This window comes from Pygoscelis adeliae, unplaced genomic scaffold (assembly GCF_000699105.1).
Source record: "Pygoscelis adeliae isolate BGI_AS28 unplaced genomic scaffold, ASM69910v1 Scaffold88, whole genome shotgun sequence".
Taxonomy (NCBI): domain Eukaryota; kingdom Metazoa; phylum Chordata; class Aves; order Sphenisciformes; family Spheniscidae; genus Pygoscelis; species Pygoscelis adeliae.
This window is the reverse complement of record NW_008825616.1, coordinates 4,443,032-4,468,919: the sequence shown is the minus strand read 5'-3', so window position 1 is coordinate 4,468,919 and position 25,888 is coordinate 4,443,032. Positions and strand designations below refer to the sequence as shown.

The 25,888-nt window shown below is 46.0% G+C and overlaps 1 protein-coding gene across 1 annotated transcript in view; it reads left to right on the top strand.

The window, feature by feature from the left end:
• Positions 1-11,158: 11,158 nt before the first annotated feature.
• The window catches only part of LOC103924744 (mitogen-activated protein kinase kinase kinase 3-like), a 66,672-nt gene continuing 51,942 nt past the window's right edge, over positions 11,159-25,888 (top strand). The window contains exon 1 of the mRNA XM_009333320.1: positions 11,159-11,197. Within this exon, the coding sequence (XP_009331595.1) occupies positions 11,194-11,197 (4 nt within the window). The 5' untranslated portion in view covers positions 11,159-11,193. The remainder of the gene's footprint in view (positions 11,198-25,888) is intronic.

The following is a 25,888-nucleotide window of genomic DNA, read 5'->3' as shown; positions in this document are numbered from 1 at the left end:
CCCACCCAGTCTAAGGTTTCTAGTGTATAGTGTTGGGGGAGAAGAATCCTGGATCACATTCTTTCCTCTAAAAAATGAATAGTTAAGTTTAAAATAGTGATTTTTTTTTAAATAATTTTTTCTATTTCTTTTTGTTTGAGCATTTCAAACTTCATGAGTTACACTTCTTTCTTCAACTTTTAACATCTACAAGTAGTTCTTTTTAACCCCAAAAAAGGAAGTGTGGATTCTGATGTAACCATGTGACTTTAGGAACTTGATGAAGTCACAGAGTTCCTGAAGAACGGTACTTATGAAAAACATTGAATTCTATGAGAATTGGCAACACTTAGGGTCATCCTGTGGTCCAGCAGCTGAACTAGGAACAGAAGTGAAACCTTGTACTCCCGACTCCCTTTCCAGTGTTGCTTCCCCATCCCTTGGTGTCTGTCTTGTTGCAAGAGAATCTAGATTGTGTGGCTTTTGAGTTTTTTATGATGTGTGGGTTTTTTATAATTTATATGGTAAAAGACTTTTTTTCCTTACATGGTGAAATTTGTGGATCTGTGATCCTGAGGCTCTCAGTTGCTCTTTGATTTATGTGTGAGGATGGTCTCTTGTAGAAACCTTGCATATTGGTGCATGCTTTGCTTGAACACACTTTGGAGATGCTGGAGTCATGCAGCTGCTGGACCTTTCTCTGTGTGACTGCACTGGTTTTGCATTTTAAAAAAAAAGAGAGGGCCTTGCTGCTGCTAGTGGCATGAATCAATGCCAATGCAAATTGCAACGTAAGCTTTCAGTACTTAAGGGGGCTTATAAGAAAGATGGGGACAGACTTTTTAGTAGGACCTGTAGCAATAGGACAAGGGGGAATGGCTTTAAACTAAAGGGGGGGAGATTTAGACTAGATATAAAGAAGAAATTTTTGACGCTGAGGGTGGTGAAACACTGGCACGGGTTGCCCAGAGAGGTGGTGGATGCCCCATCCCTGGCAACATTCAAGGTCAGGTTGGACGGGGCTCTGAGCAACCTGATCTAGTGGAGATGTCCCTGTTCATTGCAGGGGGGTTGGACTAAATGACCCTTAAAGGTCCCTTCCAACCCAAACTATTTTCTACTCCACTCTCTAAGCTGCATTGGAGTCTCTTCTCCCCAAACCCTTTGGTTCCTTGCATTTCCCTTTCTGGCATGGTTGGGGATTTTTTTTTTGAGCTGTTTTCTGACAGTCTGTCTTAGGAGGCTTGACCTGGCTGGTTGATGGGGGCCATGCTTCTGTCTGTTCTCTTGCCAACCTGCTTTCTGCAAAAAAGTAAATTGAGTGCATCTCCACATTGGACAGGATCAGACAGAGAAGCACAAGTACTCTGATAATAAAGAAACAAGGTTCCTACACTGCTTGTGGCTGCTGGGACAGGAATTAGGGGACTCGCTTGGGTGCCTCAGAGCTCACTGAAGCCGAAAGCCAGGCAAATACAAGTCCTCCTTTGCTTAACTCTCCTTGGGTAAGTCCTGTTAGTGTGAGTGAAATAATAGCCAGAATACGAAATGTCTTCAGAGAGCAATGCTCTCCCAACATAAGCAGGCAAGCAAAGCCAGCATGTTTCTTTACAACATGGGAGATATTTATCCTGTGACTAAGCATAAAAGTTAAGAGATGGAAAAGGTCCTATTAGATCATCTTGTCCACCTCCCTGCTGGCATGCAATTTTTCTCCCTGGAGTATATTTATTAGTAGGCTGTTGGGCAGACAGGAGTAGTTTACTCAGGGTACTATGGAAGAGTAGCAGCCAGCCTGTGCGGGTGAGGAACTCTGCACACACGTGACTTGACTTGCACGTGCACAAGTTGCTTGCAGCAACAGGATTTTGTAGTAAAAGGGCCAAAATCTCTAGACTCAACATTCTTTGCATGCTTGGAGCCTTCCCGTTGACTTGCTGGGACTCAGTTTGTGCAGGCGTCAGCTTGTCTTTTTTTTTAACATTCTAGGAATAAGCTAATTTTACTTTATATTTATGGTGGAATAGATGGTTTGAAAACTAATAATAATGGGGGGGGAGGGTGGTGGAATTAGAAGCCTTTTGGTAAGGAGAGGTCAGCCAGCTAGACATCTGCACAGCTGGTCTGGGCTCCATTGGCCATGATCTATGACAGTGGTGTGTGAAGACTCCCGAAGGAGACATCAGAAAGGTGCAGGTGGAAATGCTATTGCTATGACAAACAGATCAGTGCTGGAGTTTCAGGCCTGAGCTTGGGGACCATCAACACTGTTTCGTTTATTACTCCTCAGTAACCATAGCACGGCCTCAGGCATGCGTACTTTTTTTATTTCACACCCTGATTCCATTTGCAGCTCAGAGCAAATGGAGCATCTCCCTGATTGAAATTGCTAAGTGTTGAGTATAAAGGGACAGATTCTGTCCTTAACTAATTCAGGGAAGAACTAGAGCATGTGCTGAACACAGGTAGGGGACGGGAGCAGAAATTTCATATGTAGGCACGTGCTGAACTGCCTTCTCATGTTGAGACTGTGTTGGCTTTTGCATTTAGGATAGCTCTGCTGGCTCCAAAGGTGTCTCCTGGTCAACACCAGTGCGAGATCAATATTTAGGATTAGAGACCAGGATCGTTCTGTGGTGCAGGTGAGCAACCAAGCCGGCTCTGCCCCCAGTGAGATGTTTTTTCTGGTGGTGGCACTGTGTTGAGCCCCTGGGACTGTGCTGCGGCCTGACTATCTGTTTCCTGACACTACGGTGCATTTTGTTATGGAGGTGCTGGAGGTGTTGTGGGACATCTCTTGGCTAAGTGATTGCTCTGTTGAATCAGGAGAAGCTATCCCTTAGCTCCTACCCTCCATGGATCTGGGTGTTTCACGGTACAGACCATGTCCCTGGCACCAATGGTCTTTCTCTTGGCATGTTCTGTGGAAGTGACAGTATCGCAGATGACATTTTCCAGGAAAACTTCCAACACTAGTAAATGAGCTCTGAGATGGGCTTTGCCTTCCTTCCCTCAACCAGACATCTTCTAGGGAGGAGGGAGTTGGAGTAGGGCACAGTGCATGCAGGGAGCAAATCTGCCTTATTATTTAATTTAGAGAAAAGTTGTCTAAAGATGTAAAAAGCAACTGCAAATGCTGTCTGGACACGGCCTCTCCTCATCAATTAGCGGCATTAAACGCTCAGCAGGGAGGATTAATTAGAAAACTGAAATCTTTCCATCGTGACAGCATTCTGGTTTCCATTGAAATGCAGCTGAAGAACTGGAAAGGCTTCTGTATTTTGTTTTGATATGCAGGCATATGTTTCTTTCCATCCTGGAAATTAATTCTGTCTGTCTGTAATGGGGCCGTGGGAATCAATATTGAGTTGAACTGTATTTCTCCAGAGCTTTCTTCTAAAAGTAGTTGACTGTTTCCCCACTGTGCCTAATAAATGATCTGATTTTGGAGCAGCTGAGCAACTGTTGCTCTGATGGTCTTCCAGTTCAGAGGTGTTGTGCGGCTGCCTTGACAGTTCAGGGTTGGTCCTGGTCACTTGAGGGTGATGGGCTTCTCTCTTCTGAAGGTTTTCAGGTCAGACTTCCTCCGAGGTGGCCGAGAAGGCCCACAGCCTTCTGCTGCCTGCGACTTTCCATTGCACCGCACCACGCTGGATGCCGTAGGAAAGGAAATTACTCATCACTCTGCCTCCCTTGCAGACAGCTCTTGGCCTTGGTGAGCTGTCGTGCTCAGCCTTACATTCTGCAATGCCCTAAGCTGGATTTAGAGGCAAGATCTGCCTTTTCCTCAGTTTCCTCATCTTTTCTTCTCTCCACCGGGCCTGGGGAATGAAGGAGAGCCAGTGCAGCAGCCACGACCTGCTGCCTTGCACTGGGGGAGCAGGTCACCGTTACATGATGGCTGTGCATGGCACAGGTTGGGCAACTCGAGGTTGCTTCTCCTCTGAAAGAAGCTGCCTCCTGCGTGCTGCAACAAGCAACAGCCTGTGTGTACACTCTGTAGAGCCATAACCATGTGAAAATGGGATGGCGAAGGGCTGGCAGGAGAGGTAGGGCAGACCCAGGAGGCTCTGAGGGCTTTGAGCTTCGATCAATACATATGTTCCACAGACCTGTTAGGTTGTGTGAGCATATGGCCGTGTGCTGCCCAGTCTGGTTCCTGCACTGTTGATGGCTCGTTTTTTTTTATCGTGTTTACTCACACATGAAGGTAAGCGTACTTGAGTTCATGTAATACTAGAAGTCAAGAGGACAAGGAGAACAAAACCTCTGTGAAAGCTGACCCAATGTGTTTCTGTTTCATAACCCTGTCATCCCCCCCCTGATGGCACACACAAGCCAGCAGCTTGTGGAGACAGCAGTGTCCTGGGGCTATGCAGAAACACGGTCCTTCTGCCCAAAACCACAAGATGTCTTTTAATCTCTATTTGCCACCAAGTGCTTGCTGAGCTCGGCTTCCTTCCACTGCTCTAATCTTGATCCGGAATAGCATGGCAGAAGTGGTGTGAGCAAGAAAAGGACCTTGCAAATTCTGCGGTGCCTCTTGGGGGCTGATCCTCAGACCCTGGTCTCCCCATGGGCTGTGGAGCTCATGCTTCTTGCCCACAAGGAAGGAACAAAATAACCAGGTAGCTGCTGAGAGAGCAGAAGGTGGTCAATTAGTCCTCAGCCCTCAGCTTCGCAGTCGATCGGAAAGGCGTGTTATGATCAATCAAATCTAGACGGGCTGCAGGGGTGAGGCTGTGGCTTATTAAAGATGAAGCTGCGCAGTGGGATGGCAGCAAGAGGGACTATCGATCGCAGCCGGTTGAGGGTAAATGGTGGTATACAAAGGCTGGTAGGACAACTCGTAGGAGATACAGGTGTTATCCTGCATGCTGTCAGCGGGATGTTGCAAGTGAAATAAAGTGGGTCAGCTAGAAGGTGGGATGAGCATGGAAGATGGCACAGCAGCTTAAAAGCCCCAATACTGCCATGAGGTCTTGCTGCCCACTTAGGGGATGGGATGGACCTCCCTCCTTCCCAGTCCAAAGCTTGGTTGTTCAGTGTTAACCTCCCTGTTAGAGCATGTTGGACCAGTCATAAAGTTTGTAATGCTTTTGATACTCTTAGAGGTCAAAGCCACAGAGACAGGGTTGGTTCCTGCCTACCATTGTCCTCGGGGAGAACTGGGTGTCCCAGTCCTCGGTGCAGACGCTGGCTGTCAGGCCAGGTTCTCCATTGCACAATGTTGGCTTTGCAGCTCTTTGGCATAAAGCTTCACTCACGGAGACTCTTCATTTCTGATGCTGGATAGCAGATCTGTGCTCTGCAGATGCTTTTCTCACAATTGCTTTTGCTAGGAAAGATCTTGCTCTAAGACAAATGCTTTTCTGAGAGCATATTCCATCTGAAGGTTTTAGTATCTATTCCTCCTTTTCGGTTTCTGCTCCTTTCTCTTCTTTTTTCCCAGGGACATAGAAGAAAGAGGCCTGAAGCCTCACTTTTCGAGGTACACTTTCATTTGAATTTCCCCCGCACAAAGTCTTTAGTCATTTGAGGAGAACCACAAAAAAAGGCCATGAAAACCTGCAGGAGTAAGAAATTATAACTCTCTTCTGCATTGACTTTGATCTTATACATAGAGATACACCTTCCCCTTTGCTGTGTTCACTTAGGGGGGTGCATTCATTGAAATCAGAAGGTTTCTGTTGGTGTAACTTGCATCAGGGTTTCTCTCTGCTTTATAAGTGCACAGATAGCTATCAGAGGACAGGATTTTGCCCTGTAAAAGGGGAAATAATACAGAACAGTGCTATCCTCTAGCTGCAGACCTTCATCCTCAGCAAGCAGGGATGTGTGTTTAAATAATCCTGGCTCGGCTGAATTCCGGGGAGATTAATGTACTGGGTTGCAGGAGATGAGGATCCTTTAAACTTTGTCACTTCAGTGCCTGGTTTAAAAATTTGCATTTAGGCACAGTGTATGGCAGGACTGAGGTGGGCTTTGGGGTGTAATCAGGGTGTCTGCAGATTAGTTTGGCTCTGCCAGTTGCTGGAGGAGGCAGTTCCCCTGTAACAAGTGAGAGTTTGGTAGAGACGCAGTTCTGCGCTGTGCAGACCTTGATGCAAGTAAGAAACCAAATGGGTGGGGACCACGTGTGTTCTCTCGAAATTGGCTTTGCTTGACTTGTCTGTTATTTTTTTTATATATATATATATATATAAAAGCATTAACTCTGACCTGATAGGGCTGTGTTGTCTGGTTTTTTTTGCTGAGGGAAGAGTCCTTTCTAATCCTTTTGATTTGCTTCCTTGTTTTATGGGTTTCCAGAAGTTTGAGTTCTGTATGCAAAATCAAAGCTATTTTATATGCCAGTATAAATTACTGATTATCCACTGAATTTGGTAAAAGGATTATTACTGTAAAACAAGAAAAGAAACTAACTGAAAAAGACAACTTATTGGGGCGTACTGTCTGCAACATTTTATTTACAAAGTCATTTGCGGGAAGAGGAAGGGTTGAGAGGGGAGAGGTTTTAAGATCTCAATGGCTGTCTTAAAGGGCTGTCATGGAACTTAACAGCAGGAGTCATGCAGGTGTTAAAGCTCCTACACTACTGGAATCAACAAGATGGCTCAGGAGATTTTTCTTTAGAAGTGGCTGTTGAATACAGCTGCATTGTCTGGGTCACTGGCTAAAGGCATCCTCCATCGTGCACGATGGCTCTTAAGCACAGATCTCTTCTCCCAGCAACATCTGTTGTGAAAAGGATTCTTAAGCAGTTTTGGGGTGCCGTGCCCAAAAATGGGGAGAAGAAACCTGAACTGATGCATGTTCATGCAGAATTGCTTGTTGGGTTTCATGTGCTGTATTTGCCAGAGCACTGGTTTGCTCCTTATGTGAGCTACGGTGATGCATGTATGTCACTTCTTGCTTAGCAGCCTGATCAGTGCATGCTCAGGAAAGGTTTTCTCCTCCTCATTTTGGATCGTGCAGTTTGTCCCTTGAGCCTACTTGGGCGATATGCTTGCAAACCTGGCCCGGTTACACAGGTGTTTGCAAAAAGTCTATCCCAGTTACATGCTCATAAACACAGATGCATAGTCTTAAATGGCTACTTTTTGACTAACCCTGTGTGACACATCCTAACCTGAGCAGAAAAATTCCAGCAGAGCAGGGTCTTACCCGTCTGAAGTGTCACCGAAATAGCTATTCTTTTGTGTAGTCCCTTAAATATGAATCCCATTTCCAGGGCAGCTCTATGTGCACCAGGACAAATGTCCTATAGTGTGTAGAACAAAACTATAAGGATGAGGTTGAGATGATCTGAGGAAACCTGTAATATTTCAACTGCTCTTTCTTTGCATTTGAATCCATCTTTGCCAAGCCGGCAGGCTGTTTGACTGAGCTATGAGCATGCATACGTTTGTATTCTCACCATTAAAACAATCTCATTTGCTTTGCTGTTGTTTTTAACACTACCCCAGCCCTGGCCTCTGAAGCTTTTTGAAAATAACATTTACAATAATATTTTTAACAGTTCCGTAGTATACAAAACTCCAGTGCCCTGGCAGGACTCCCGGAAACTTGCTGAAAGTTAATGTGGTCAACTCTTAAAAAGGAGAGATTTTTTCCGCTTGACTCTTGCTTGTTAAACTCTCTGAGCCCAACATGTTGTTCCCTGCTGCTTGAAAAAACAAGGAAAGTCCCAATTTTAGCAATGCTAGTTTGAGTACCTTTCCAGCTGAGCCATATTTCAGGGGCAACTGTGGCTTATTATTATTTTTTTACAGTGGTGTGTCCTGACACCTTCAAACCAAAGTGTTAAGTGGTGCTCAGGCAGGAATAGCTAGGTGCTGCTTTCCCTGGAAACCTGGGGATGATAAACTGCAGAGGGAGGTGTCACTTGCAGTAGTGGCAAGACATCCTGACTTGGGGGCCGTGTTTTGTGTTGGATGTTGAGCTTCTGTGGGGTAAGAACAGCCTTTTTTGGGGTGATACTGCAAATCCCATTTCAAGTCAATGGTAGGCTGCTGGTGACTCCAGCTCTCAATGCTGGACTGCACTCTTCAAGCTTTCATAACCTCCATCCTATATCCTTCCTTCCAGTAAGTCTCTTCCAGTCACTTTTTTCTCTTCCCTCACATCCAGGGAAAAACTGCTGCTCTTCATCTTCTCCTCCCCTGCTTCGCTTTCCGCAACTTAGATGTGCAGAGGCTGGAGTCATGTCTAGCTGGGCAGTACGTTGCTGTTCTCTCCCTTGAACTCAGTCTTGCTTAATCCCTTTGCAGCCAGGAGTATAGGATGAAAAGAGAAGAACTGGGATTGATTTTTAAAGCGGATTAATAACCTTGCATATAGTTCTCGCATGGATACTCATACTCTGCACTCATGTAGCCGTAATGATGTTGAGCCACTTTGGCTGCAGAATTGAGCTGAGCTCAGTCAAATCAAAGCTGCTTTTTTATTCCAGATGAGAGCATCTATACTGGACTTCCCTGCAGGTTAAGTAACCTCCAGCAGTTTTCTGAGAAGGCAGGAGCAGCCAAAGTCTTCTGTGTGCAAGACACAAACCTGGGATACGAGCACTGCATCGCCTCAGCATCCCTGGGAGCTGATGCTTTGCCGAGATCTTAACTTTCATTGCTTTGTAGAAGGCGTTTGTGCATGGCAAGGTTACCAGGGCAGTAGTTTGTAGATTGGCAGTGGAGATTTAGAGTAGATTTACAGCGGAGGCTGGTTCTGCTAGCTGTGGGAGCGGTGGAGTGCGAAGTAGGAGCCCTGTTTCAGATGCTCGCTGGTTTGTGTTGTAAACTGCCAAGACTTGAAGGCTCTGATCAGGGAGCTTAGTGGGAGGAGAAGGGGGATGCTGCTTTGAAGTGCATCAGAGTAGAAAAAGGATTTTTTCTCCCCCCCCTTATTTTTTTCCCTTTTCCCCCCTGTTTTTTTTAAGGGAGATAATAAAACAGCAGAACTTGTACTAGAAGCAGGAATTTGGCCTTCTGTAACAGGAAGCTGCTGGTATGTATTTTTGGGAAGCCACGGAAATCGCCAGTGTTTGCAGTCCAATTTGAAGGCTGGCTGTCCTCAGGATTGAGGAGATCTGCTAAAATAGAAAACCTTTTTTCTCTCGTGTATCCGTGGAGATTTCCTGCGCTCTGTGCGAGGGCTGGTTTGCTCACGAGAGCTGAGCCGTGGGGTCTCAGGGGCTTGCTATGGCAGAGAGTGAGGGAGAAGAGCAGCAGGGCAGGGCTCTGCCGACGGATAGGTCACCTGTTTTTCCAGGCTTCGTTTGCACAGTTCCTGTAGGTGCATGCTTTTGTAACTAGATATGGATTGCAAAGGTCTGGAAGGTCTCTAAAAAGCCGTTAGAAAAATCTATTACACTGATGGGAGAGTTAACCTAGGCTAGCCCAGGAATTTCAGGTTAATCCCGGCTATCTGCAGGTGGCCCTTGGTGCAAACTTTGCACGCAGCTTAATTGCTGGCAGTGTCGCATCAATTTTGAAAGCAAAAGCAGTGAAGCTGTGGGCTGTTTCCTGCTCCTGTTAGAATCGGGTGGAATTTTTACACCTCTCTTTGGTGTTTTTCTGCTCCCTGTTGATCCACTTTTGCACAGACTGACCGGTTCCTTCTCAAGATAGGATTTTAAACCTTTCCAAGCCTGTTAGTTACTTCCTTGCCTCCTCCTTTGTCTTGAAAACAGACAGAGCAGAGTCCCCGGCGGCCGTGGGCTCTTAGGCTAAATGGTGCTGTCCTGAGAGGAAGCTGCAGCAGTAAAAGGAACAACATACTTCAGGGCACATGTACGTCTCCGCCTCTGCTGCTTTCTTATCGCTTTCCCTTCCTGCTTGTCTCTCTCAAAATAGGCTGGATAAATATCCTCCTGCTTGCCAGCACCAAGGCGCCAGAGTTGCAGAAAATCATTTTAATCCACGCTTGCGATCATTCCTGGTTCCCTTCAGATTTTTTTTTTTATTGTGTTTAAATTGATTTGACTGAGCTTGGAGATTTTCATGGTGCCTTTTTCTGCTGCTTCTGCCCAATCCGTGATGCGTAACACTGCAGAATTTACGTCTGCCCTGGCGCACACAGCTGTCATTGTCTTTGGGGCAAAGTGACTGCAGCACAGGAATGTCTTCCTCTCTCTGTACAAGCCAGATGAAGTACTTGAGATGTCTCTCCAGTTACTCGTGCTATCACACAGGTTTATGGCCAAGAAATCTCTGTGCTTATCAGACAGCTAAAGTGGACTGGTCTTTGCTTGATCACTTCTATCACATTGTTGCTTAAAAGGTGCCCATCTTGAGGTGGGTTACACCTTCGTTCAGTCTAAAAAGAGGTCTTCCACTAGTGAGCAGGACTGACTCCAGCAGGCTCAGGTTTACACTCTAAGTTTCCTGGTGAGCAAAAAACCCCACGCCTTTGCTGGGCACAGAGCTTTAGCTAAATGCAGCATGCCAGGTAACTGAACCCCCTCCTGCATCGGTTTTGGGCAAATGAGTGGATAGCCGTGAGTAGCACTTGGCAACAGGCAGGGACTCTGGAAGGGCTGCAGGGGCATGGCCTGCCAAGAGGGATGTATGGGGCATACGTTGCTGCCGAGAACTGCCCGGACTCAGGGTTTTTTTCCCATGCGGTCAGAGGAAGGCTGGTCCAGCCTTGAGGAACCTTGGCTGGAATTTGGAAGGCCTAAATTTAGGTTTCTGCTTTGATACAGGCTGCCTCTGGGACTGACTTTCCATGTCCTGCTGTCGGTCTGTTCCCCATGTGAGTGTTATTTCATAGGGATGCTGCAAAATGTAATGCGTTAAAGACAGTATTGCTTTAAGGTTACATTAAATAATGTAAAAATACATTAAAGGTGTAATGTATTAAAGATGGTCTGCTTTTAACAAAAGGAGACCTGTGGCACGAGTATAAGGTGGTTACTCCAAGATCTTAAAAACAAAAAGGTACCAGATTTGTAGCATGTTACCTTTGGGGTGTGTAGAGGAGGGCAGACTCCTGATCTCAATTCCGAACTAAATGGTTCTCCTCTTTCCTCCAGCCCAGGTGATGGTGGGGAAATGCTTTGTGAAGGGTGGTCCTGTTCAGTCTCTGTCTCTGACATGTCAAAATTCATCTGTAAACTCTGTGTATGTTTGTTATTACAGGGTGGATGCTTGAGAGTGGAGGATAAGGTACAAGTGTCTGGGACCGGTGGAATGGAGGCCTGATACAGATGGAAAGATGGGTAAGAACTGGATTCTCCTGAAGCAATTAATTTTCTGCAGCCTGCTAATTTTGGCTGGGGCTACCAAGCATGACAACAGTGGGAGATGTTGCCAAGATGGTCTGGCTGAATATTACATTGCTTTCTAATTTTTTTTTGCCTTCCAGTGGTGTCAAAATTGGACAAATTCTCTTCTTACCATCAGTGTGATCTGGTGGGTTATGTTCTAGCTGGAGCCTCTTCCCAAGTCTGCCTTGTATTTCTGGGCAAAGCATCTTCATTCCCTGTATCTCTTCATCTCTTCTCCCAAGGAAGCTTCCGTTTCAAGCAGAGCCTGAGTATACTGCTTTTCTAATTGGTGACCTGGATTACTTGCACCTTCTCCCTCTTCTACTGGAATAGTTGTGTATCAGACGCTCTGTGGTGCTGAGGGAGACTTTTTTTTTTAAAAAGTGGAAATTATTTGTAGCTCTGGAGGTACATAATGATCTTTATCTCTGCTGCTAAAGGAAACTTGTTATGTCAGAAATTGGGACCACTTGGAAGTGCTGGACTCTCTGTTTTAGCACGTGAATAATCAGATTGGTGGTGTTGTCTCACATGAGCAGGACATGAGTGTGAGAGCCCCAGCCTCCTTCAGCTTCTCATGCCATTGGCCATCAAACTTATCACATTACTCTTGCAAAATCATACCTTACTTGCAGGAAAATGTCTGTGCTCTGCTGCTGTGCTTGTAACCTGTCACACAGGTGGGACACAGCTGGAGGGATTGCCTGGTGTCTTCCCATCCCCGCTAAAGGACTTGACAGGAGGCGCATGCCTTACCGACAGCAGCACTGCTGCGTTTGGGATTCAGCCAGCATTTCATGCATTTATGAGCATGGCAAAGTATGAGGAAGCTCTTTGCAGAATGAATATTGACCACAAAAACAGTTCCAAAGTGGTCTACGAGACATTTTGCCAGCCAGTAGCAGTTCCAGCAACTGCAGGGGTTTCTGCTCCCTTTCTTTAATCTTGCTGAAAAGAGAAAGCTCAGCAGATTGAAGAACAAGGCCAGGTTCTACCTCCCATGGGTGTCAGTGCTCAATTAACACGTGTCCTGTTTTCTTCACCAGAAGAGGCAGGTTAGAGGAGCCTAAATTCATCTCCTGAAATGGCTTCCTGACCTGGTGACCCAAGAAAGGGGAAGAGATCACAGAGGAGTCCTGGTTGAAGCTGAGCGCTTCACTTTTACATTTGCAGCATTTACACAAGTTTACCCAAAACTTTTCAGGGCTGGTTGAAATGGTGCTTAAAAAAAAAAAGGGGGGGGGGTTAGGGGGGAATACCAGTAAATCTACGGATTGTCCTTGCAAGCCTGGTAGAAAAGTGATTCAGAGTTTGATAGTGGTTTGAATTTAAAAAATGAAAAATGTGAAGCCACTGCCACGCCTTAACTGTTTGTCCTCCCCCATGGAGAAGGGAGAAGAGCAGTGTTTATCACATCCCGGCTTTACCTCTGTGGTTTTTTTCTCTTTCTCTGTTACCTAGAAGAGAGATTTTGTGGGGAGAGGACTAACTTAAAGCCAAGTGAAAAAAAAACAAAAGGAAGGGAATAGAAAGTCCAGACCTGTTTCTTCAATATAAAGAATGACAAATTTCAGTTTAAAATCCCTGGTGAAAAACCCCCAAATTTTTTCAAAACATTTTCATTTTGAAGGTGAAAGCCACTCCTTTGTCAATGCAATTTTTTTTTTTGAAGAAGAAGGAAAGTTACAGGGAGTGCGGTTGATACAAACTGCTCAAGGTGCCTTCAAACTGTCAGCTGTAAACATAATATGGACGCACTGGGGAAGCAGTAATTGTGGGAATACTGTAGCGAAGAGAGCACCCTTTTGCAAGGCACCGTGACTGTTTTTTTGGGAAGGTGAGCTGAATTGGTAGGAGTGTTGTGCAGATTTGCAGTTCTGCTTACACTTGTGTGTGGGTGGAAGGTGCTGTGCGTGTCCCCTTCCCCAAGTGTCATTGCTTGGAGCATTGCTATAGCTCGTCACTAACATAGCATCAATGCCTGTGTAAGGGCTGGTTAGATCTGCCAGGCTGCATTCAGAAAGGATCGTGGTGCGGTCCTGAGTCTGGTCTCTGGCTTGACTGTTGGGGCGAGACGGATGAAGTGATGTGTATCTTGATCAGTGTTACCCAGTGGTGTTTGTTAGGTAAAGGATTGTTGCAACAGCTTTGCTGACGCACAAAAAATTAGGCTAAATTTTGAGGTTTTATTAGTTTCACTTCCCCCCCTCCTTTTATATGTGTGTTTGTTTCCTCTACGCATTGGGATGGGGCAGCGTTTTCAAGGGAAGAGCAGGGAATTTGCAGTCATGTCATTTATTCCCTTCTGGTAGACCACAGAGGAGGTGTGTTGGATGAAGTGGTCTCTGAAGGTCCATTCCAGGTCTACCTTTCTTCCTAGAATCCTTCTTATAGTCTGCTCAGTGTCTCAGAGTTCAGCATAGGGCTGTTCACTGCCGGACATGTTCTAGGGAAGCTGCATGACCTTGTATGGAGACCACAAGATGGGAAGTGGGGTCTTCTGGCATCTCCGTGGGCTGCACCTCTGACATAGCAGTTTGGTTGTCATGTGGTGCAGCGGTGCTTGGACTAGCCCTCTGCAGTCGTGGCATCCCGGTGCTGCAGGTAGGTTGCTCTACTGTTGCAGGTCCAAGACAGTATCTCTACTTCTGCCAGCTTGGGGCCAGCCTAAGCAGAGGTCCTTAGTGCTGGGTGGTCTTACGATGTGTAGATGCAGCCATGACCATGTCACTTGACACTTGTTCTCTTAGTGCTCTCTGTGAAGGACCTGGACATCTCTCTGCAGGATAGATGAGAGGGCTTAATTTCAGAGAGAAGAGCAACTGGATACAGCGTAGGATCTTGGGACAGAATTGTTCTGGTTTTGCTTCACGCTTTGGTCTTCAATAAATCACTTGGGCTCCCATTTAGTGTTGTCCTGGGACAGTTTACTCCAGATGTGTAACAGTTGTATTTGTACTGAAGCATTTGACTTTTATTTTATGGAAGAGGAAGGTGGTGAGAACAGTGGGATGGTTTGTAGGTGGAAATGGTGTTGGAAGGACTTTGTGATTTCTGGAGGTCATGCTGTAGGTGTTCAGTCACTGCTTCAGAAGGTGATCACGTTTCCCGAGTGCATCAGGTCTTGGGTATGGAGGTGAAGTGGGGTAAGATGACTGCGCATGGGTCTGAGAGAGACATCTTCAGGAAGGCTGATCCCAACACACACCTTTCTGGACAGTGATCATTCAAAACGGTGCCGGAGCCTGAAGTGGTTATCTGCTCTCAGTTTGGTACTGTAGTGCCTGCTGGTTGGAAGAATAACAAACTCATTTTTAACATGGTTGTTGGGTTGCCATTCTTTTCAGGCCTCAAAGAGTCCAAGTGACATGTGCCCCTCACATTGGTTTTCTCAGCCTTGATAATGGGAGAAAAATTGGAGTGGAGAATATGTGTCTTAAAGCAGGATGTCCCACCTCTCACTCCTGGCACAGAGCAATTCCTCCAGCTCACAGTCCATTTCCATCTGCCACCTCTCCACGAGGGTCCAAGACCTCTTTATAATTTGATCAAAATATATCTGTGCACCAGCGAGTGCATATGACACTTCTAAAGATGTCCATGTCTCCAATACAACGCAGTGGAAGGACCATGGTCAATGGCAGTTAAAAATTGCTGTGCTTAAATACACCACCACAGTAAAAGTGATATTAAAAAACTGCAGAAGTTGGTACAAAAAGCACCAGCATGTTTATTGCCTAACTCTTTTCTTTTTGTTTAAGAACGATTTAAGTATTCTTAATTCTGGTTATGAAATGCTGTGTGCGTGCATGTGTGTTTCTGATGATAAAAATTCCAGGAATGCTTATCTAGTCTGTTCAGTGTATGTACATATAACTCAAAGGTTTAGGTCTTCAGTACTTCTCTGTAAGCAAGTGTGACTTTTGCTTCAGCAGAAAGGTAATCTGAGGTGCAGGAGGTGGGAGAACGATGCTTATTTACAGTATTGCCTTGACAGAGTGGGTGTGTTTGGAGAAGACGACTGCAGGCTGGGGTGGCAGAAGGCACAGCAGCTTGCTGAAGGAGGAGGGAGCCTGTTCGCACAGCCATGGTCTGGCCATTTAACCCAATTCAGTGGTTTTTTGGGGGCTGTTGAGACGGAGAGAACTGCGCCAGTTGGTGGGGGGAGAACAGACCAGCTCCCCCTATCCCCATGCACGCAGGCATTGATGTCTCAGCTCTCCCATGCCTTGTTTTCCTCATTCCTCAATCCAAGGCAATGGTTTTGCTCTTCACTTGCTCTTTACTCTTCACTTGCTCTTTGCATGCAGAGAGCTATTAAAAAAAAATAATTCAGGTAGAATTGCAGCAGTTTATCTTACAATAAGGCACATCAGGCTCTCTAGCTCAGGTTTTGTTATTTTCGAGAGGTGTCCAAGTTAAGAGGTGTCCGTGTCTCCTTCTCCCTTTCCTGGCACTGTGCCCCTTGCACCCAGGGCTCCTGTTCAGGGTCACACCAGGTGCTTTGGGCACCTGGGGAATGCGGGACCGGACCTGTATTGCTGTATTTGGGACGTTGCAGCCGTTGCTGCAGTAACAGATTAGGAGTTCACGGGCTCTGGGCTGTGGCTTTGAGCATTGGAAGTAGCTGGGCTGGGAAGGAGAAAGAGGTCTTTATGAGCCCGCAAATAACCTTCAAAGGTATCGGAGGCAGTCAGGGGAAATAACTTGCCAGCTATGTTTCTCGCTGGGTAAACATTTTTCTCCTTTCAAGTGTGCTCAAGAGAGGTACGGATTGGGGGGAGAAGTAATAACTTTTATTAGACCAAACTGCTAGAGGTGGAAAAAAAAAAGGCTGCCTTTTAGGTGCATAAGCCCTTCTTCAGAAGGAGCAAATTTTAAGCTTAGCAGGAAAGCAGGCTGGAAAAATTGCCCCACGTTTAATTTAATTATGTTAATCCATTAAAGGAAAAGGTAGCTAGTGTCTGTGGAGCAAAGGGCAGGGTTAGCAAAAAAGCTGTGAAAGTCTGTTGTGGGATGAGAGAGAGAAACCAGTACCTGGTACCTGTGAAGTGGTGAGGAGTTCTGCAGGCAGATGCTGTGGGAGAAGAAGCATCGTGCCATAAACAAAACAGCCCCTCTATTTTTTTTTTTTTAATGCTCAGTGGAGCTATGGGCATACAAAATTTTCTTAGATGTGGTTAATTTTGCTTTTTAAGGGTCTAGCCTCTGCTTGCAGCTCTCCTAGACAAACTTTAATCTGCAAAAGCAAATGAGAAACAACGGGTTTGTCCAAGAGGCAGAGATTTAGCATGGCTTATCTCGCAGCACTCTGTGCTGTTATAGGAAAGCCCTGACTCTCACTGCTGTATTCCTGTCTCTGCCTCCCGTCTTGCCCAGGGCTGCAAGTGGGAGCCACCCAGTGCAGGAGCCAGTTCAGGGCTGGGAAGCCTTTGGCAGCTGGAACGGTCAGGGCTAGGTTAAGTTTCTCTTTGGTGCCCCATAGGGTAAATACTTGCTCTTTGGCTAACAGAGACTTGCTTATTTAATCTCTGCCATGCTTTAGATCTCTTTATGAGCTTTGGTAGCAGGGGACTGAGGTGCACTTTCGTCGTTCCCTGTGCGCCTCAAATGGGTTTGCAAACACGGTCTGCGTTATGGTCCCTGCTTCACAGCCAAGTTTAGAGGCACTTCGAGGCAAAGCAGCTTACCCAGTTACACCTGTGGTAGCCAGCAAAACGTGTCACGGCTCATGCTTTAGCACTGCGTGTGTGGGTATGGCCAAATTCCTCCCCCAAAATGGTGTGGCATCGTCTGCTCTCCTTATAGGGAGCAGCCCAGGGGGTAGGGGAGCTGGCTGGGGTCCCATGAGGTGGCATGGACAAAGCAGATGGCAAGCTGGCAATTAGCTGTGGAAGGTCACAGGGCAGGGCTTGGGTGCTGGTCTCGCTTAGATGACTAAAGACAAAAACAGTCTAAGGAGCGCAGAGCTCATCAGAACTCCTCTTGTGGGTCCCAGCCCTGCGTGGTGTGCTCAGTGCTGGGGACTGATTCAGGGCTAGGCGCCACGCTGCCACCCTTTTGGCAGCAAAATTATGCCTGCTGGGGGCTGGAGAAGAGTTTGAGGGGTGTCTTCTTAGAGAGATGGTGGGTATGACTAGCACACCAGGGTCCCGTCTTGTCCCCCATGGCGTGGGGGATGCGGCTGGGCCTCTGCACCCCGCTGCAGCCAGGGGTGTCATGGTAGCTGGGCCTGGGCTAAGCCTCACAGCCCTGTGGTGACAGGGTGCGGGGTCAGTCAGCAAGTGCTGGGGAAGCACTGAAACCCTTTATATCACTAAAAGCTGGTGTGCTTTTTATTATTGAACCATCACGTCTCCTGCTCCAGGATCCAAGTCGCTGGCTGGATATGAGGGGCAGCACCTGTTTTCCCCAATTCTGCCCTCTTCAGCAAATCTTCCCCCCACCACCAAATGCCACCCAATTTTAACCCCATTGTTTGCCCCATTAGCTGAGGATGGTTGAAGAGTGTGGGGTGCCATGGCTGGACCCCCACAGTTGTTACAGGGCACAGTGGGACTGTGCTGCTGGAAGAGGGGGGCTGTGAGAAGGAGGGAGGAGGCTGGCTTTTGTGCCTCAGCCTTTATCTGAAAGCCACGGGATAAACCCTACAAGGGCCAAGATTTTTGCCCATCTCTGAGCTGTCCAGCACGGACACCCACCACAGTGCAGCCTCCGAGCAGCTCTCCTCACCCTGTAACGCCAGAGAGTTTACGTGCCTTGGTCCCCAAGCTGCTTTGCCCTAACCAAATCTGGCTGTTGGGATGTCGCACGGGCTGTATCTGGGGGGGGGAATGGCTTCTTAGCTGGGCTTCGCCACCCTCCGTGTGTGCGGGGATGTATGGGGGACATGTGGTGACGAGTGTGCACAGGGATGGGGCTGTGGAGGAGGGCGGTGTGTTGCAGAGCATGGGAAAGCTCTGCCAGCAGCTCTGATCCCATGGAATTTTACTGTGCACGGCGCTGTCAGAGGGATGGCTATTTTGGGAGCAGAGGGTTGTAATGAACCGCAGACGTAATCTGAGTCCTTTTCCATTGCAAAAGTCCCTGGTAAATCTCTAGGACAAAGGCACATCAGTGTCGTGCCACAGCCCTTCGTGTTCATCAAGAGAAATTTCTTGTATGACTTGTGGATTAGCCACTGAAACTTTTACGTAGGTGATAAAACTTGCCATTCGATGCCCTGGAAAGGTTTTGGTGTTTGTAAGGTACTGATCACTCAGTGTTATAAGGTCGTCACTCTCGTCTTACCTAAACGGAGGTGAATTCCCAGTAGTGTTACCTTAGTTTTTTGTTTTCCCTGGGGAAATTCAGAGGGCAGCTGAAGTTCTTCGTTATTGCACATACCGTATTGCAATACATTATGATATAACATATTTATTTGCTAGTTTATTCTCTTTTGCTGTTTTCTCAATGCTCTTATGGACATGTTAAGAGCGCAGTCACTTAACATTACATTGGAGGTGTTTGCTTATTTGTGTACATGATTATTTTGGGGACTGGTTGGGCCCTGTTGTTGTGGTGATAAGAATTAATTATATATGTGATATATAGTTTTACTAATTATCTTTTAAAAAAATAATTGGTTTAGCTTTTTAAAACAGATTTTTGCTTTCCCCTCAAGCCCATTCCTGAGCACTAATTTCTATCCCCTTTTGCAAGGGGATGTAAAGGGAAGGGTTGTTTTTCATCTAAACAGGTTCTCTGATCTGTTGACTGTGCAGTTTTACCAGTAGTTATATGGGTTATATACCTGAGGGATACCATGGGGTAGAGGGGGAATAGGAGGCAGGAACTCTCAAAATGAGCTTTATCCCTGAGAAAAGAGTCTGTGTGATAGTATAACTGTACCTTAAAACCACAGATGTTTTATTGGGCATTTGGCGTGGTGGATGTCTGTAGCTGTCAAAAGCCTCTGACGGGTTTGGTTTTGTTTCTTTTCACAAAGCAGTTACTAGTTGTGCTATAAATGCAAAATTAAAATCCAAAATGATGTCATTTATGGAGAGCAAACGTTTACCATTGATTTGTCAGATAAAGTATTAATAATCTTCTATACTTATTAGATGGTGCACCCTTTAGCATCATAACTCCTTGATAAGGAGCAACGTGCTTTCAAGAAACCCCAGCACCTCACAGCATTAGTTATCTATGTCAATTTGTGTGTCCCAAGCTTAAGACGTCAGCGAGCAAACTCCTGCCAAGAAATCCTGCATATCAGAAGGGTCTTTCCTCACTTCCTCATGTATAATTGCTCTGTGTGACCTGCTGAGCTGTGCCCTGCCCTCGAGTCATACACAGGGGTGACCTTGCCATCCCTTGGGTGGGGTTGCAGGAGGGTGAACAACAGCAGAATCCAGCTGTCGGCGAGCCTTTGCTGACTTGCAAAAGGAACGTGCTCCACTGGTGTGTCTGCTGCAGTGCACAGTAATCTGGACTGGGGGGGCGTAACTGGGTAATTTTTCTCTTTATCAGATACTGAACACTGCTCCAGACAGCGGCAAAACGATTTGTGCATGTGGGTTTAATTTACATGGAGGTTTATCTGCGTCTCTGTCACTAGATGGATGCATGCAGCAATCTGTTTTGCCGCCTTTCATTCACAGACAGCCCTTCTAAGGGGGGGTGAGTTACAAAACAGTATTTTAGCTGCCTGTGAGAGTGTCTGGGTCCCTTCTTCACTTCCTTAGGGGCTTTTGTTATGGTCCAAGTCAGGCTCTTGACTTGCCAGTCTCCTTCCTAGTATTGACTGTGACAGTCACTGTGACAGTGTTTACTTATTAATTGATCCCTTCTGCTATTTAGAATCATAGAATCATTTGGGTTGGAAAAGACCCTTAAGATCATTGAGTCCATGCTGTCTTGGTAGCTCTGCCCCTGGTATTTTGTGCGTGGCCTGAATCCTGGTTGCAGTACATGTCTATTGACGGTGTCTGCAGGTGCTGAAGAAACCCAAAAGTCCTGGGTTTCTCTTCATCTCCAAGCTTATTTTCCCTCTGGCTTTTGGAGAAAAGGCAGCATTTGTCTTCACAAGCAAGTTCTTCGACACTTGCATTCACATTGGTCAGTGTTGTCCACTGTTGTCTAGTTCCCTGGTCCAGGAAAGCAAACCCAGGACTGGTATGACATTGACCTCCTAACGAAGGCAGTGGGCAGTCCAAGTTCCTGTTGGTCCAGTAGACGTGAACTTTCACTGTAACACATGGGCCAAGTTTGCTGTTACCCCATGCTCACACTGCAAATAGGAATGAAAAGGTGTTGTGGGCATTGAATGTTATATGCTACTCTGACGTTTGCTCTGCTCTTCATAAAGAAAAAATAAAAGACAACTGGAAAGAGCTGTAGGAATGAATTAAGGATTACTCTAATGTAAGAAGCTGTGTGTTTCCATTTAGTTACATGAAGAAGGGCTGAAAGGGGATGCGATTGCAGTCTGTGAATACCTGCAGAAGATGGGGTGGGGGATTTCTGTTAATAGAGGGGTCTCCAAGATACAGCAATGTCAAGATCTAATGAGTACAATACAAAGCGAGCTATACTCAAACTAGAATTTAGAGGGAGATTTGTTACAGAGAGGTTATTGGAATAAATGCGTGAGCTCTTCAAACTGAGACTTTCTGGGCAGCTTTCTGAAAGAGACTGTTTTTTGTGATTCTGGATCAAGATAATGATGTAGAGGCTGATGAATGAATTTCTGTGGCCTTTGTATACGGCCAGGAAGGCTAGATACAAGTTAAGTCCTTTCTGAATTTAAGCTCCGTTAACATATTTAGCTCTGGCTTCAGACTTGTGTAGTCTTGAGCAAGACTTTTGTCTGTCTTAGATTGCTGTCCGTAAAATGAAACACAAAACCCAGCTCATCTCTCTTTCCACCTGACAGTTTAGCTGAAAGTCCATGAGGACAGAGACAGGCCTTTGTAGGTACTGAGTGACATTGAGATAGTGAGTTTTGGCTTTCAGTTGAGGATTCTCTTTGGTAAATGATAAATGTCATATAACAGTTAATCAAATAAATGTATGTTTTCCAAAACCAGAAAAAATGAAAGGCTGATGTCCTTTGTAGGCCAAAGTTAAGATTCTCAGTGTCATAGTCATGTGGTTCCGTATTTCTTTTCACTGTGTTTTATTACATTTCAATATTTTTTTTCACATGTTCCAAGTCTTGCCTTTTGAAAGGGCTTTTACTGAAGGCAACAATGTTTCTGTGAGGCTTCCCATCCTCTCCTCATCCCCTCTCAGCCTTCACGGAACTCTTCCCGGGGATATCCCCAGCAGTTGCATCACCTTCCAGAGAGGTGGATGCTAGCGATGGGGGGTGCTGCTGGAATTTACACAGGCACAATGGCTGAGCCAGGCTATCAGCATCACAGTTGCAAAAAGCACAGTGGGATCTTTAGTGACCACAAGTGGTCACATCTGTGGTTTTACGTTGGATCCCAGCGGAAGTGTATATGACAGCATGCGGCCCCTTAGCTACACGCTCCAGCCTTGCTCAGTAATGACTCAGAGGACAATATTCGTCCCTTCTGCAACACCCAGGATTTTTCCCCAACTTTTCCCAGCCCCAGCTCTGCCTGGTGTGTGACAGAGGCCGAAATCAGAACTTGCCGTGTTTTACAAGTCTCTGTTTTACTTCTGCAGGCTTTTCTGCGTGCTTCATCCAGCTGGTGCTTTTTTTTGCAGTGTTGATGGAAGCAGCTTCATGGAACTACCGTAAGCTGCCTCTTAGTAATGACCTATTAGTGAAGCCAACAATAACAGCACTGTCTAGACCATCTGAACACAGCTAAATTATTCCTTTGTCCCTTCTTCTTTTGCTTTCTCTCCTGACTGTTGAATTGTTTTGGGTGGTCCGTGTTGACCTTCAGGCTCACTATGTCTCCCCTGCCTTTTTTTTTTTTTTTTTCCCTTCTCGTTCAGCAGTGAGCTTGCTGTAGTAAGATTGAAACTCCAAGTTCCTCTCTCCTGCACGCACGCGGGAACCGAAGCCATGTAGCAGCGCCAGAAACGGGTATCTGAAGGGCAGAGAGATGTGTCATCTTGCAGCTTTTTGATTTCACTTCATAGTTGATTTTACTAAGTGCTGAATGCCCTAGATTCACATTGGTAGTGCCTTCGACCTGTGAATCTTAACATCTTACAGAACTGAAAACTTGATGAGAGAAGAAGGTGTTCTGGTTTTTATAAGATCCTGACAAAATGGATCAGCGTACTTTAATTAAAGCATAAACCCAACCTTCCCATGTCCACTGTAGCTCTGCTTGTCATTGCTTCCTGGGAGGGCTCTTGGCTGACTTCTTCTGTGGATATTTCCCCCCGCCTCCAAACCTTTGGGACATGAATATCTTTGAGACCTCTATTATATTTGGGTGGAAGTGGTCCTTAATTGGGTGGGCTGGCAATGTGATCAAATGAGCTTTGTCACAGGAAGATGATTGAAAAAGTGCAAAATTGGGGTGGTGGTGGGAAGTAGAGAAGAAAGAAATGAGTTTCCTATTAAGGGAAATGGCTGAATATAAAGAACAAGCTGAGGATGGAAGAAGAGACACTGGGGACAAAGAGACAGCACCAAACACAATTGATTTTTACATTTCATTTTTGCTGTCTGTGTAATCAGCTTTTATTTGTCCTACTCTTCCATAGTACAAATATTCCTGTTTACATGTTGTGCTGGGGAAAGAGCAGGCTTCGTTGTACAAGTAATTCATCCTGTCAACGTACAATACCTTAAGTGAATTTGTACAAAATGGTGCAAGAGTGAAGCTGGGCCAGAAGGTTCAGGTGCAAGAACCTGCTCACATTGCGCAAAGTCAGTGGTTTCCATGAGTCTCCGAGTCCATCTGAGCTCTGCGGATACTTCACTGGTGTTGTGCAGCTTGCAGCTGGTTTGCTCTGGAGCCACGGCAGAGCCTGGGAAGATGTTTGCTGTGTAGTCTCAATGCTGCCTTCTCACAAGGCTGAAGCATATTTGGGTCCTGCCACTGCTAGATCAGGAGAACTTGATCTTGCGTGTCCCATGGGCATGGGATTCCTATCGATTCCCTGGCATTTTCCCCTAGGGAGAGCCATCCATCCTGCACCCTCTGCTCACTCAAACCAAGCCAAACGGCGAGCGAGCAGCCTGTGATGGCCCTTTCACTGGAGAGGCTTGGGAGCGGCATTTGGATTTAATTATCCAGTAAGTCTCAGTGCTTGTTTGAATTTTGACTGAACTGGCTGAGCTGGCTGCTTGTTTCCATGGAACAAAGTTCTCCACCCTTCTTGGGAGTCAGCTCGGAGACCCCAAGAGCAGTAATTAGGATGGGCAAGAGGCTTAGTCTGGAAAGCATCAGTTCCTGTGCAAAGCTGTCATGGAGAGGACTGGGAAGTGTCAGTTTTGCAACCGATGATGCAAATTGTGCTCCTGCTCTGCAGTTGCTTCAGAGCATGGTGTGGGGTTTTTCTTGCTTTGTTTTGAACAGTTGAGGCTTCGGTCATAGTCCCTCTGAAATTGCAGTTCTTTTAGACTGAAAACACGCTGTTAGAAGTAGTTAAAAAGCTACTTAAGCACATAGAAATACATTGCTTCAAGGAAATAACGTATTTCTGCTTGTGCCTAAGTCGTGTTCTTTCACGCTGCAGCAGCAGAAAACAACCTTTCCTGTTCGTATAGGAAGACGTTTTCTTACCTTATTTTGTAGCAGTGATGGCATGGATGTGTATTTTGGTTTTTTTTGACAAGTAACACGTTTTATAATAAAAAATTCTCAAATGCTCTTCAGAATGCTCTTTGGCATAGGTTTTTTTTTTAACTAGATGGAGGGACAAAGATGCTGAGTTGACAGCCTAAATAGTAGAAATATCTTCTCTTCCCCCCCCCCCCTTTTTTTTTTTTTTTTTTGCTTCTAGTACCTGATTCAGGACAGCTAGGACCCAGTTTTACACCACTGATTCTAGGCTGATTAAGTTGATGGTTGGGTATTTCTGAAAATAAGTTAAATTTAAGCAGTTACTGAAAGTGAATGGATGCTTCTTTCTTTGCTGTGTTGGGAGAGATGCAAAAGGATGCTTCTGGCAGAGATGGTAGCCTGACTTTCTAAGGAAATGCGACTTTCACAGTCATGCAGGTGGGGTTGCAGCACCAGGAATTTTTAAACCTGTATTCGATGGACTCAGAAGACTGCGTTGCAAAAAGTTTTGACAAAATTGATGGGTAGGTAGAGGAGGAAGACTTGGTTATTGCTTTGAAGGCAATGTAATATAAACGCAACCTTTCCTGGACATTGGAAACCCCTTGGTGTTTAAGGAGAAGATGGAAGTCCATGGGAAATTGGCCTTCCTTGCTTTCTCGATCAGTAGACAACTTGTGACAAATTAGTTTGAATACCCTGACTTGGTGGCCAGCGTAAGCCCCATGTGGTAGGATAAGCAGTGAGGACATCCAGGTTTTCTGTATACCCTGCAGAGGTGATTTTCAATCGCGGTCTCTCTGCATTTTGCAGGGTTGCTCACTTCCAGCTTCCTTCTAGTGAAATTGTCACAATCCCTTATGACTACTGTCTGTACGAGGGACAAAGTAACCTACCCTGTAGGAATAACACTGAAGCAGGGACCCTGAATACTCATCTCTAGTGGTAATAGTGATAGGATCCACTTCAGCTCAAAGATCTCTCTTTTTTTGAGGTCTTCAGTGATGCCATGTGCTCATCAGACATCCTAGCAAAAGTGTGGTTCATGCTATTGCTCTCGGCTGCGTGGTTAATCCTCGCGGGCACCCATGGGATGTGGTGGGAGCTCTCTGCGATGTGCTCTGTGGGGGGGTTTGAGCCAGCTCTTGAGGGCTGCCAGGTCTTCCTCTTGGGAGGAATGGTGGGAGCAGCTAACAGTTACTCCAGAAAACTTTGAAGTTACTCTGTCCCTGTTTGTTGATTTATTATTTTATTATTATTATTATTATTATTACTATTGACCACCAGCAAACCCTGCTGTCCCTCCTTGGGACAGGCAGTTCCAGACTCTTTTAAGTCCTGGAATATCCTTGCAGGGCACCAGTGGGTTAACCAGAGATGCATCTCCTGGCAGAAGCTGCCAGGCATGTCCAGGAAGGTTTGGAGGTGGGAGAGTGGTGGTGAATCGGGTGGTTTTGCTAGCAAAAGCCCAACTCTGCCGCTGCCTGTTGAAGCCCTGTTTCGCCATGACATCACGGACTGTGTTTTGTGTCAGTGAGTTCAGGAAACTTTTGTTGTCACTCGGGTTGGAAAAAAGAAAGGGGTGAGGGGGATTTTAGAGATTATAGCTTTGGTGGAAAATTCCTGGAGGGTGGTGTGTGTGGGTTTTGGTTTTGTGTTTGTTGTTTTGGTTTTCTTTTTAACTTGTCCCTCCCCCCTTTCCCTTCCCCCTGCACAAAAAAAAGGCTTTTTTCTTCTTTTTTGTGTTTGGGCTTTTTTTTTTCCTATTACAAAATCTGTCTGGAAAACTATGCATGTCCCCAGAGGTCCCTTTTAACAACAACAACAACTCCCCCACCACCACCCCCCCAAAAAAAACCCCAAACCCCAAACTATGGGAACATTCTTGTTGTTTTTTTTGTTGTCCCCCCGTGTCCCCTCTGTGTCCACGCTGCCC